The 13224-nt window shown below is 43.1% G+C and overlaps 1 protein-coding gene across 5 annotated transcripts in view; it reads left to right on the forward strand.

The window, feature by feature from the left end:
- KATNAL1 (katanin catalytic subunit A1 like 1) overlaps positions 1–13224 on the forward strand; it is a 46177-nt gene that overhangs the window by 2508 nt on the left and 30445 nt on the right. For 3 of the 5 annotated variants that reach the window (XM_076364303.1, XM_076364307.1, XM_076364305.1), the window contains exons 2-3: positions 2393–2545; positions 6894–7069. In XM_076364303.1, coding sequence (XP_076220418.1) covers positions 6908–7069 — 162 coding nt within the window. In that variant the 5' untranslated portion in view covers positions 2393–2545; positions 6894–6907. The remainder of the gene's footprint in view (positions 1–2392; positions 2546–6893; positions 7070–13224) is intronic. The other 2 variants (XM_076364304.1, XM_076364306.1) reach the window with 1 other exon arrangement.

A 13224-nucleotide genomic window follows, 5' to 3' on the forward strand; every position in this document is an offset into this window, starting at 1 on the left:
AAGTGCCTACACACATGATGTGCAGAGAAGGAAGTGGCTCCACAAAGGGCCAGAGGGATTATTGATTTGGGCCGAGTTCCACTTTGTTGAGCTCCAGACAGGCCCTGCAGAATCCTTCAGGTATCCGAGCCCTGCATCCTGTCAGAGGAGGGACTGGTCACCTCAGGGCTGGTGCCACCTGAACACTGTCTTGGGTTTGGTGTGGTACTTAATGCCAGAAGCCCTGGAGCCCATGCTGGAGAGAAGACACATGTGTGGAGCCGCCCTGGGACCAGCAGGGCTAAGATGGGGAAGCAGCTAGCAAGCCTCTCGCTGCCTAAACTGCATCTGTATGGAGCTACACTCCCTAGAGTGCCCCATAGTGTTTGTGTTAGCTGTTTTCATTTCTTACCCAGCCTAGCTGATGAACACCTTGTTACCCTAAATAATAAAGATGTGATTGTATGGACATCCCTGAAGCTGGTACATGAGGTGCTCTGGAGAAGAATGCGTTTTTGTAGTCAGTCTTAGGAATAGCACAGCAATCTCTGATTCTCCTCTTTCTAGTTCTTCAGAAAATTGTAGTTCAAAGGCTTTGCAAATGGCCATTTCATTCTCCAGAGTGCTTTCTGTTTGGTGCAATAGTATATTATCTCTACTTAAAACACTAACCAACTGTTTAGCGGTTTCTTATGTATTTGTATTTACTGTTAACTGGTGGTGAATGTCTTTACTTCATTTGAAGATTTTTTTTTCACTTGCATTTAAAGTAACATTCAACTCTCTGTTTCAAGTTAGCTCTCAGAAGATTCCACACAAAAATAGTTTGAGGCCTGTGTGCATGCTTCTTCTCCTTCCCACTTCCATACACATTTCCCCATTAACTCCACGTCTGCTATATCAAAAGAGAGTTTCACTGCAAAGAAGCCAAAAACCAGTTAACAGAAAGCAGTTAACTGAATTGAAAGATCCCTCGGTGCTGGGTTTCCTGGACCATGGGGTGTGTGTATGTTTTATCTGGTGTGTGTGCTGCTTTGAAGTGACATGTCGAGCGGGGAGTGAACGCTGCAATGACATTACCTGCTGCAACCCCCAGTGCCGCTGCTGCGGTTGTAGCCATTCTTGTCATTGCTGATGCACACAGCAAAAGGAAAAAAAGAGAAGAGCACTGGCGTAGCACACTTCTCGTCTTTGATTCAAGAAGCCATTTAAATGTAGTTTAAATCCAAATCTGCTGGAACTGAGCCACATTCTTATTTATATATATTTTTTTAACAGGAGTTGTGATCCTGTGAGGTAATGATTGTTAGCTTCCACTCCAGTCCATGGGACCACAGCTGCAAGTTTAAACAAAGCCAAGTTAACAGGGAAAGAGAGATTTGGCTGTGGAACTTGGCAAGCCTTTTGTTTGTTTGTATTTTATCTGACAATGATCAGTTAAAATGTTGTTTTTGTCATGCAAACGTAATGCCTGATGATTGTATGCAACATCAGTGATTGCTTCTGAACAAGGACAGTTAATTATTAGAAATGAAGACCAGTTGTTCTGCACCCAAGTCCAAAATAAAAGGGATAATCTTTCTAATAAAGCAGGCAAGACTTAATTTTTTTTAATTGCATTTTTGAATAACTTCTTCTTAAAAATCAAATAAAATACATCAACCACATGAAAAAGAAATACAGTGTGTATTTCAGTCAGAAATAGACTTCTGTAGGCTTCTAGTAGGAATCACATGTCACACAGGGAAAAAATGCTTTTTTCTTCCTCTGATAATGTTCCAGTTAGTGTTGCAGTTTATGCTTTTCCAGGTAAGGTATTGTCATATTGTCATATGTCTCCATTTGACAAGTTTTAACTTTGAAGAGAAAATGGAAAATAGGATCGTTGTACTATTTTAAGTGAAAACATGATTGAAGGAGAGGAAGCTGTTCAAAACTGGTCAAAGCTGTCTTACAAAAACAATATGGCCTTAAACTAAGAAGGGCAGCTTTAGATTAATTGTCAGGAAAGGCTTCCAAGCAGTAAGAAGAATTATGAGAAAGGAACAAATTCAGCTCATTGCTTAGACTCTGTTACTAGAAATGGGTGCACACGAAAAGTGGATAAATCCAAAAATCAAAACCTCTTAACACTGGAATTCGCTTCCTTGCTTTGCCCTGTGTGGCAATTGACCTGTTCTGGCGTTGTGCAGTGGCAGAGGGCCATCCTGGCTCTATTTTGTAGAAGTGGAAAATGTATAGTCATACCTCAGAACTGGATTTCAGAAGGTGGTGCCTAACAGCGTGGCGCTCTGTCTTGTGACATTAGTTGGGTCTCTTACATTGCATTTCAGGATGCCCGACATGCTGCACGGCTGATTTACAGAAAATGAGAAACAGAATTAGTAACCAGTCTTCATCTGTGTATGTCCAGGCCTTTCCAGATGTTCAGCGGTCCAGTCAGCAATACTACACAGCTCTATGACGTGAGACCGTAAGTCCAGCAATCTCAGGGAGCTGTGGAAAATTTTTGGTCTGCCTGGGTAAAATTTTGGTCAGAGAAAGACACATGTCCGGAAAAAAACAGGTATGTTATAGCCCTATCAGTGAGGAATTAACAACTGATTTGGAGAAAAGTCTGATTAGTAGGCAGTAAATAAGGCTTGATGTGACTATTGAAACAAAGAGTAAAGCAAAAATGAGTAACTGCTCATTTAATGAGTGTCATCCATCCTGTGCAAGCATTGAGTGCCTGTGGAGAAAATGGGACGCAGTTGTGTGACTGATTGTGTCAAAACACATAGGCATAAAAGAGACATGTAAAGATAGCAGAGATGCCTTTCGTTTTGGTACTTGCAGAGTTTAATGTTCAATATCAAGCAATAGGAAAACCCCTGCTACAGACCCCATCTATAGGGGAGGGCATTTATTGCCTCTGGTAGCACTGTAGTGAGGTTAAGTGGGAGATGGGCTGAAGGGGGGCAGTTGTCCTGCATTCCCACTGGCGTTGCACACAAGTTTGGAATAGTGCTAAACAAGCTGTCCCCCTTTGCCCACCATTCATGCAATCACTGTATCTGCCTGGGGATATGTTTGTGTGTGTATAATGCTCTAATATTAAAATAGAGACTGTCTTTTGGATCTTGCTCAATTGTGCGTTGCTTTAGTTCTGGGAGAAAAGTTCTTTTCTGACCCCAGATAGGGATCAGCTCAGCTTATGCTCCAAAGAATAGAGATTAATATCCCCTGTGACCTTTTAGCCTAGCTGCTGCAGGGTTTTTAACAAGTGGGCTTAAGACCCCATGTGTGGCAGCTATGCCGACATGAATGTCTGTAACGTCTCTTCTTGTCAATGATCCGTGAACTAAGGAATCTCCAAGGATATCTTGACGTGCCGTGGAGCTGTTATGGTCTAGTGCAGGAAAGAACCACGCAATGATAGAATGAAAAGCTGGTGTCACAAGTAATGTGCAAGTTGTTCTAAATGTACCTGACAACAGTTGTCCCTGGCTGTGTATTTACTTATAGGATGTGGCTGTGGTAGGAAAAAACAATATTTAAACAAAACCCCAAACAACAAAAGCACTATTTATGACTTCTGTACTTCTGGTTCCTTGGATGTTTGCGATGTTGTATGAACTCTATAATATAATGTAGAACAGATAATAAAAAATAAGTACATAACATGAAAAAGCTCCCACCTAGTTCTAGCTACCTCTTCCTCCCCACCCCTGGCATTGAAGAGTGGGGTTGTCCAGAAAACAATCCAGGAAGGAATTCCTTCCTAAAAATATTTTTTCCTTAATTTTGGACATACTTGTTTTGACTTGCTTTGGCTATTCTCAACTAACGTTGCCATTGCTGGTGCGTGTAAAAGGTTTGTAGTTTGTTGAAACCATTTTTAGCCATTAGTTTAAAATAGCCAGTCTTTTTGCACTAGGACCTCAAAGAACTGCCTGGGGGTCAGGGGGAGCACTGATTTAGGACTGAGGTCTACAGTTGCTGTCTCAAACATGTCTCAGGCATATGGGTGATGTTATATTCACCTTCTCAAGCTATATTACCTGCTTTGGTGTCTAGGGTAGGTGATAAGTAAAAATTGAAGTGTCTGAATCCAAGAGAAAGATCCAGAGGCTTTTGTCAGCCTAGTTCTGGAGGCATCAACCACTCGGTAGGCACATATGTGTACATCCACCAACCTCCCTGTATGCTCCAAGTTTCAGTGCTCATCGATGTTTAGAAGCTCTCCAGCATGACGCACTGGGCATCAAGCTCTTGCTTAAGCTTCAGTGTCACCAGCATGAGGCCAGAAGCCCCCAAACTCTTGGCTGCTGGAGGAAATGGGAGACTCATTTGGTTTCCCCCTGCAGTTTTAAGCCCATGTAAATTTTTCTGCCTTCCGCTTCCCAGCTCCCTGCACTAACCACTCTTCTGAAGTGAGCATGTGTTTGTGTGGCTGCTGTGCCTTGCCTCCTGCCCATGGGTTGGCCCAGTTTCCACTGGAGATGAGGAGGTTGTCTCCTCCGTTGAGCGGGGTACTCTTCTGGGATTAAGGGGAGCTGGATGTGAGTGTCAGCCCTCTTAAGGCAAAAGGGAGTTAAACACGCCTGCAGGGTGGGAACTAGCTGTAATAAACAGATACAAGTGGTTGCTAAAGTAAGTACGTGTTCTGTTTAATGGATTTCTAGGAATTGAATGCAGTAGTTCCTTAGAAATGTTTTATTTACTCTTTTTTGCTGCATGTGGGGAAAACCTCCAGAGATTTGAGGACCGTTTTCCTTATGGGGACAAGCTGGTTGTGTAGCAGATCCTAACCTGGAAGCGTTTGGGTACAGGGCAATGGATTCTGCCCCAGGTGGTGTTTTGTTCATTTATAAGTTGACTCGTCAGATCTGAATGGGTTGTAACCTATATTCAGTTCCTATCTTTTTATCCATTTCCAGTGCAATGCAAGTGACGTCACTTTTTCCTATCAGTGATCATCTTCTGTATTTTAATGTTAAATGATCTTAATTGCCACAGAGCTAGAGCTCTCCAGTGATGTATCCTGCCCTTCCTCACCACCGAGAGAAAACAAAATTAGGGTTGTCGCCCTTTCCACCTTAGTTCTGCTCCTGCCCAGAAGTTTATAACAACCCATGGGAATGATCTGCAAGCTGAAATGTGCGGCACAGCACAAGGACAAGTAACCCTCAATGCGTCTTGCTGCACTCGGTGGAGTGTCAGCCATGGGGTAGCAGTGTGTTCTTGCCATCAAAGTCTTCAGCCATGTGGAAGCTGTCTGGCCTGTGGGTTTAAGTGAGGGTAGCAGGTTTCCGTGGCTTAGTTGCAGGGAGCAGGAGTGAAAAGGTGGTAGAGCAGACCTGGTATGCAGCTGCAGGCAGCAGTAAGGACCATCAGTTTGGCACCATTGAGAGGCAGAGCGTGTGTTTGCTATAGGCAGCGTTCAGGGAGGGCAAAACGAAGGTCATGTGGGTATATGTTTAACTTATTGTCAGAGGTTTGAATTTTGCTAAGCAGGAGGGAATACAAAGGCATAAGATACATCCTCCTTAATACCATCTTGATCTTGTCTTGTCTGTTCTATAAAAACTGCTAACATTTTTATAACCCACTAGGATGTAAAAGGTTGTTTCTCCCTGTTCTGGCTTCCCTCTACTACCACCTGCTTCTACTGCATGCACCCCCGTATCACGGGCTGTCTTCAGCTGTGCAGCCTGAACTGTGTGCTGCGCCAGTGCTCTCTGCCCATCTGGCTGTATCCCTCCTGCCCTGTTTCTTCTCCACCACCTTGGTCTTGCCAAACCCTCGATGCAGCTAGTGGACGACCGTCCCAAGCCGGCTTCCTCCCCCTTGGTCAATGCAACTCTCTGCATTGCGTAGCTATAAATCGTAATTTTTTATTTTTGATTTCCAGAAGTTTATATCTGGGTGACTGTCAGGGACCCCACCTGTCCTGAGTCCCCTAATTGAGGACAAGGGAAAGGAACTGATGCTCTTTTTGTGTGGTAAGGACCTAGTCATGTGGGATTCAGATAAAGGGGTAGGCACTGCTTCGATCTTGAACCTTAAATACAAACCTAGCTGTATAACTTGGCGTACTTTTGAATGTGTGGTTTGATATTGCTTTCTTGAATGGTTACTGGGAAAAGTTGGACTATGGGTTTGCCTTAAAGTCATGCTGTGATTTACTACTTTTATAAAAAAGTTAGTATAATCTGTAAATCTTAAATTGTTTTGGGGACTAGGGGAAGGTTGTGCTTTGGGAATCACTGTTTTAAGAAATCTTAAATTTGGATTGCTAACTCTGCCATAAATCCCAAAGTGACATGTTAAATTTAATGAAAAAATCCAAGTCAGCATGTGGATGTTGGAGTACTTTGAAAGAATATTTAAATAGAATGAGGTTCTCAGCTTCATCTATAGTAGAGCTGTCATTCAACCATATCGTAATCTCATTAGGGTGAGGGCTCTTGAAAGTACTAAGTGCAGACTTCCCTGATGCTGGTTAGCATGTTTAGGTACGTGTGTAATACAACAGTATAAAAAGCAATTTATATTGTGTGTTTTGTGATTCACGGGCTGATGGCTGCTAATATATTGTGGTGATCTACAAATTAAAGTTTGGCTTGTTAGGTTCAGTGTGGGCAGGGCATTTAATTTTCTTGCATTAATTTAACAGGATTGAGGCCAAAGGCAGCAAAGAAGTTGTGTTTTTTATCACTATAAAAGAGTTACGATTCATGATCTCAAACCTTAGGCTAGTAAAGAGATACTCCAGAGCTAAATGGTTGAAAAAGACAGGGACTGGATGGGAACGGGGGGCGGAAAGACACAATTCAGCTATGAGAGAAAAAATAAAACTAAAGTGTCACAGTCTGAATTATTCTACAACATGTAAAATTCATTTTTCTGATTATTATGTTCTCTTTTAGATTTCTGAGTGAAGATGAATTTAGCAGAGATTTGCGATAATGCCAAAAAGGGAAGAGAATATGCACTCCTTGGGAATTATGACTCTTCTATGGTATATTACCAGGGTGTCATCCAGCAAATCCAGAGACATTGCCAGTCGGTCAGAGATCCAGCAATTAAGGGCAAATGGCAACAGGTAGGGTGAAATAAGGTTGCCTTTATACTATTACTTGATATTTGAAAAACACACTATACTTCCCAAACCTTTTAAGATGTAGAGGACGTATATTTCAGTTAAGTTTACAACATTTCTTTTACAATATTTTGTTGATATTTATGGGGAAATAATTTTTGTGGCATGTTCAGAAGGAATTCTTCTGTTCTAATTGAATAAATTTTTTTGTTGTTTTCACTTAGGATGTCTGGCTAATCACTGGTCTATTTGTGTGTGATTGCATACTTTGGAAAAACTGTTTTGCTGAGGACTTCCTTCTGCTGTTTTATCTTTTGACCATCTAATGTCCAGTAAACTAAGATGTGAATGGATGGGTTAGCATCACTAGAATGGTTGTCTGAGTAGCAGTTAACTATAACTCTACAATGTGCAAATTTGGATCAGGTTTCTAAAACTCCAAGTAATGCTTTTAGCCTGAGTCTTGCACACATGCATCTCCCTGCTAAGCACAGTACTGCTGAAGCCAAGGAAGTAATCCGCAGGTGGAATGTAAGTACCCTCATTTAGCACTTTCAGTATTTAAGTTTTCCTTACATTTTAGAATCATAGAATAGTTTGGGTTGGAAGGGACCTCTAAAGGTCATCTAGTCCAACCCCCCTGCCGTGGGCAGGGACATCTTCAACTAGATCAGGTTGCTCAGAGCCCCGTCCAACCTGACCTTGAATGTTTCCAGGGATGGGGCATCCACCACCTCTCTGGGCAACCTGTGCCAGTGTTTTACCACCCTCAGCGTAAAAAATGTCTTCCTTGTATCTAGTCTAAATCTACCCCCCTTTAGTTTAAAGCCATTCCCCCTTGTCCTGTCACAACAGGCCCTGCTAAAAAGTTTGCCGCCATCTTTTTTATAAGCCCCCTTTAAGTACTGATAGGCTGCAAGAAGGTCTCCCCGAAGCCTTCTCTTCTCCAGGCTGAACAACCCCAACTCTCTCAGCCTTTCTTCATAGGAGATGTGTTCCATTCCCCTGATCATTTTCATGGCCCTCTTCTGGACCCGCTCCAACAGGTCCGTGTCTTTCTTATGCTGAGGGCTCCAGAGCTGGATGCAGTACTCCAGGTGGGGTCTCACCAGAGCAGAGGAGAGGGGCGGAATCACCTCCCTCGACCTGCTGGCCACGCTGCTTTTGATGCAGCCCAGGATACGATTGGCCTTCTGGGCTGCGAGCGCACATTGCTGGCTCATGTCCAGCTTTTCATCCACCAGTACCCCCAAGTCCTTCTCGGCAGGGCTGCTCTCAATCCCTTCATCCCCCAGCCTGTATTGATACTGGGGATTGACCTGACCCAGGTGCAGGACCTTGCCCTTGGCCTTGTTGAACCTCATGAGGTTCACACAGGCCCACTTCTCAAGCTTGTCCAGGTCCCTCTGGATAGCATCCTGTCCCTCTGGCGTGTTGACCGCACCACTCAGCTTGGTGTCATCTGCAAACTTGCTGAGGGTGCACTCGATCCCACTGTCTATGTCATTGATGAAGATATTAAACAGTATTGGTCCCAATACGGACCCCTGCGGGACGCCAGTCGTCACCAGTCTGCATCTGGACATTGAGCCATTGACCACTACCCTCTGGATGCGACCATCTAACCAATTCCTCACCCACCGGACAGTCCACCCGTCAAATCCATACCTCTCCAGTTCAGAGAGAAGGATGTTGTGGGGGACCGTGTCAAAGGCCTTACAGAGGTCCAGATAGATGACATCTGTAGCTCTTCCCTTGTCCACTGATGTAGTCACTCCATCATAGAAGGCCACTAGGTTAGTCAGGTCCCATTCTTCATTGTACAAAATGTGTTCCGTCAAAAAAAAAAAAGGGAGGATAAACATATAAAGGTGTATTCCAGAATAAAGAATTCATGTTGCATAAATATTATGTTTTGAAAGAAGAACATAGCTCCTAGAAAAGATATAATTTTGCAGTAAGTAGCTGAAGAGATGATTTCAAGAAGAGTTTTTCTAAATATCCTATGTTTAAATGATGTCACTTAAAAACAAGCAAATTTTTCCTTTTTATTGCAGCAGGTGCTTTGGTTATGGTTTTGTGCTTGAAACATCTGACACTAACATAGAGTATTTTGTGTACTGATAGCTACAACACTGTTAGCAATCATTTTGTAATGACAGTACTATTCATAGGTGTTTATCATAGAACTGTAGAAGTCTGTCTGCTTATTAAGAGCTTGTCTGCAAAGCATGTGCATGTACAAGCAGCAGTGATAGTGCGTAGCTTTCCTGGTGATGTAATAAGCTGAATGTTGTATAGGAGATATTTACATTCAAGTATTTGAATTCAAGCTCTTCCTCACCCCAGGGCATGCTGATACAAGGTGTTCATGCCCCATGTGCGTCCTTAGTTCCTGCTGAACTTGTAGCTCATGTGAAGGTAGAGCATGAGGCTTTCCTTGTTCTGCAGCTGCATCACTGCATTGCCTTCACTTCTAGTATTTAGTGTTTCCTCTGATGACATTGATTCTTCCATTAAACTTTTAACAGCTCTTATCTTGTGAAGATTACTTCAAGTCTCGTGATGTTGTGTGTTGTTTGAACTGCTTCAGAGAAGCCTGTGCACCATGGAATGCATGCTGTACATTGGACACAAGCCTCAAGTAAAAAAGGACCATTACCATGGTTTCCAGGATTATTCCCTGGGGAAGGCAGCTGGCTCCTTAGCAGAGGATCTGAAGTTGGCACCTTCTCAGAAATTATCCCTCTTAGGTAAAAACAGAATAGCCCCTGACAGTGTCCCATAAATGCTTTAGAGAACTGTCCCCAGAAAGATCAGCAGCAGGTGGGGTAGCATCTGTCACACTGTGTGATTATGTTAATTCTGAGACTTCCCAACACAGCGGTAGCAGGTAAGCTTTGTCAGAATATTGCTTTGCCATTACTGGTGCCAGGCTCAGCTCAGGGACAAACACCAAAATACAAGAAGCATAATTAAAAAAAAAGTGCTTCATCCCCAGGCTGTTTGCCCTCTCATTCATTTATGGGACTACCCATAGCACTGGGAACAAAATTATATAGCCCTGAGAGAAAAAAGATGCAGCCCTGGAACCACTAGCTTTTCCATACCTACACCTGAATGGTTTTGTGAGACCTATAGAGGTAGACCTGCTTTCTTACCCACTCTTGATAAATAATTGTTGTGCTTTCTCACTCCTTGAGACAGGCTAAGAGGGAGTCTGATGATCTGGATGTTAGCACGGCTTTCCAGCTCCAACAGCAGCTACATCCAAACTGTCAGTCGCATTCAGTAGCTGTCTGACAGACAGCCTGTTCCGAAAAAAGTTAAACCAAAAGTTGGATCACAAGAAACACTCATTCACAATATTAAAATAATATTTAGATATTCTTTTTAGATCATTCTCATGAAGGAGTTATGCCATACACATTATGTAAGTTTAGCAAAATTCAGATCTAACCCACTTGGTACCAGTAATGTGCAGAAGCAAAAGATGCCCATACCTGTATGCTTTTTGCAAGTGGTATGAGAAGCAAAGCAACCCTTAGGTCATGGTTAAGGGATGAATGCAGTTGATTTTTACCTGAAATTCTCTCCTCTGGTGTGTGGAACTAGCCTGTTGTTTAGGTTCTTCAGTTTCTCCATCCTCTGAGGAGTCTGAGGAGGATAATACCACTGGTATCTTTTGGAGGTGGAGTTCAGCAATCTCTAGCAGACACTGGGTAGGTAGAGCTTTTACTGTTGGGAGTGGTCTACAGCGTGAATGTCCATGTGGGTAAGTGCTTGAAGGAGAAGATTGTTACTTAAACCAGTTCTTCTTTGACATGTACTGTCTGCATGCACATTCACAGTCTTGAACCTCCTGAAGGATTCCTGGGACACTGATGCTGAGGGGATCTGGCAGTATGAAGCATGCCCTTCCTTTCTGTACCTTTGTGCGCAGTGCACGAACAGGGTGTTTGTCCTACTGGTACTTCTGAGGCAATAAACTCTGTTTCAGGTGTTTGTGTACATGTTCCCTCATAAAATAGGAATGTTCATATGAGTAACATCTCAAAGAATAGTTACAGCCATGGCTCTGCAGCTGACCAACTCATACCTGTTACAAGAACCATTGTTCTCCCAATCTGGTCACTTCTCTACAGTGGGTGTTCTGTCCTGAATAGGTACCTCATGCTGGATGGATCTGTTTTGTTGCCTTGTGTACCAAATGGGATTTTTCCAGCAGTTTATTGAGCAGTGTAGAGCAGAGGTGAACCAGAAGTCGTCGTGATTTTGGGTCAGACTCCCAAACACTCTTGATCCTACCTCCCTTTGCTTAGGTGTCATTGTTTTCAAATTTCTACAGGTTGGTCTGGACAGAATGATATTCTGTGAAAGTATCTGGTGGCTTGTGTTTCACGTCGCACAGTCAGACAGCTTCAGCTTTGCAACTGGGCACCCTGATTTCAAGGGTTCCTTGTGCTTGGTGCTGATAGTTAGGAGGAGGAGGAATGTGAACATGTATCATCTGCTCCCCTGGGAACAACTGACTGGCTCAGTTCCACTTGATGCAATACTGCTTCTGGGACTTCAAAATCAGCGCTGACTGGAGGAGACGGATTGTGTTATTAGTGTGGTACAACCTGCAGAACTTCAAAAGGGCAAAAGATGCATCCTGGAGGGTCCACCCAAGCAGCGGTGTGGCAACATAAGAATTCGCTGATCCTTTGGAAAATTCATTGTCATTGATCATCTGATAAGTAGCTTGGCTTGGGGATATCAAGGGTGATCTGCTCTTGAGACCCTTACTTGTTTTGCATCCAGGGAGTTCCCAGCTTGCTCTTGGGTGGCTGAGTGTAGCTCCATTCTTATCCTCACTCGTAGGCCTCCGAGCTCATTTGAAAAAGAAAGTTACTTCTTTGTTGTGCTTTGAGGTTTGGCTGACGTGTAGGCATATTCATCCATGTAAATGCAGGCTGGGACTGGAAATACTCAAAATTGGAAGCAACTCATCTCTTTTTTCACTTAACAACAATAAAAGGTAGGTTTACTCTCATGACTGCTACTGTGAACTTTACTTGTGTTGACATTCCCCCTGTTTATTCTGAGAGAGTTTCTTGGCTGTTGCAGTCTTTTTACTAGACAGCTGGCTTGTAGGAAAGAGCTGCCTCAGTGACAGTTCAGCAGCTGCAGAATGACAGCAGAGCGTGCCCCCGGGAGATAGTACTGGCTTACAACAAGGCCAGCGGCTGTCGAGCAAAACCTGCTGCATGTTATAACCGTGTGCCCTGTGTTGCACAGTATCTGAGAGCACAGGAGCCTCAGCCGGAGCTGAGGGAGGAGTTCAACGATTCTCAGAGCATTTGGAGCAGCCAGCAAGGCACCCTTACTGACCATGGTCACTGGAGCAGGTGATTAGGTGCACTGTATTCTTGCTTAAAGAATAAAGGATGATTTTTACTTTTTTTTTAGATTTTAAACACATTTCAGTCAATCTGTGCTTATGTTGGTTTTGCTTCATGCCTGTTTTGTTAATACTTCGTAGGTTACTTCATGAGTAATTAAGGAATATTCTGCAGGTAACTCATGAAGAACTGTGATTACAGGAGCTATACTTTGACTCCATGAGATCAGACTGGGTTACAGGGCATCCGTTTTGGGTATGGTTTAGGGAATTATTATTTTCACTTTTTTAAAATGGAGCTTGTTGAATAACTAACACTAATTGCAGGCAGTAATTTCAGGTTTGGAAAACACTTTTATAGAAACTTGATTGGTTTTGTTCCAGCATGATATAATTAAAAAAAAAAAACCACCACACGTTTCTTTGCATTTACCAAGGTACGAATACCCGTGCTTATTGCTATGGGAAGTTGTCTAGAATTACAAGCTCTAGCATAGCAAATAAAAGCTGGTGATGCCAAAGGTACAACAGTTGCCAGATTGTGAAATACAGAGGAACTCCCTGAAATGGTTTGTGGAACTACCACTAAGAAAGAGTGAACTCAACTCTTGGTCACTGTGTTTTATACCCATGTTAGGATGTGTTTTCTGCTTGGTTACTGTAAATCCTTAGGGCTGGAACATCAAAACAAAGCTGTGAGGCCACCCCCTGAGCTGAAAGGCTTTTTATCAGGCTTTCCAACATCACCCAATGCCCACGATGCTGCTTCTGT

The sequence above is a fragment of the Aptenodytes patagonicus genome, chromosome 1 (genome assembly GCF_965638725.1).
Source record: "Aptenodytes patagonicus chromosome 1, bAptPat1.pri.cur, whole genome shotgun sequence".
Classification (NCBI taxonomy): domain Eukaryota; kingdom Metazoa; phylum Chordata; class Aves; order Sphenisciformes; family Spheniscidae; genus Aptenodytes; species Aptenodytes patagonicus.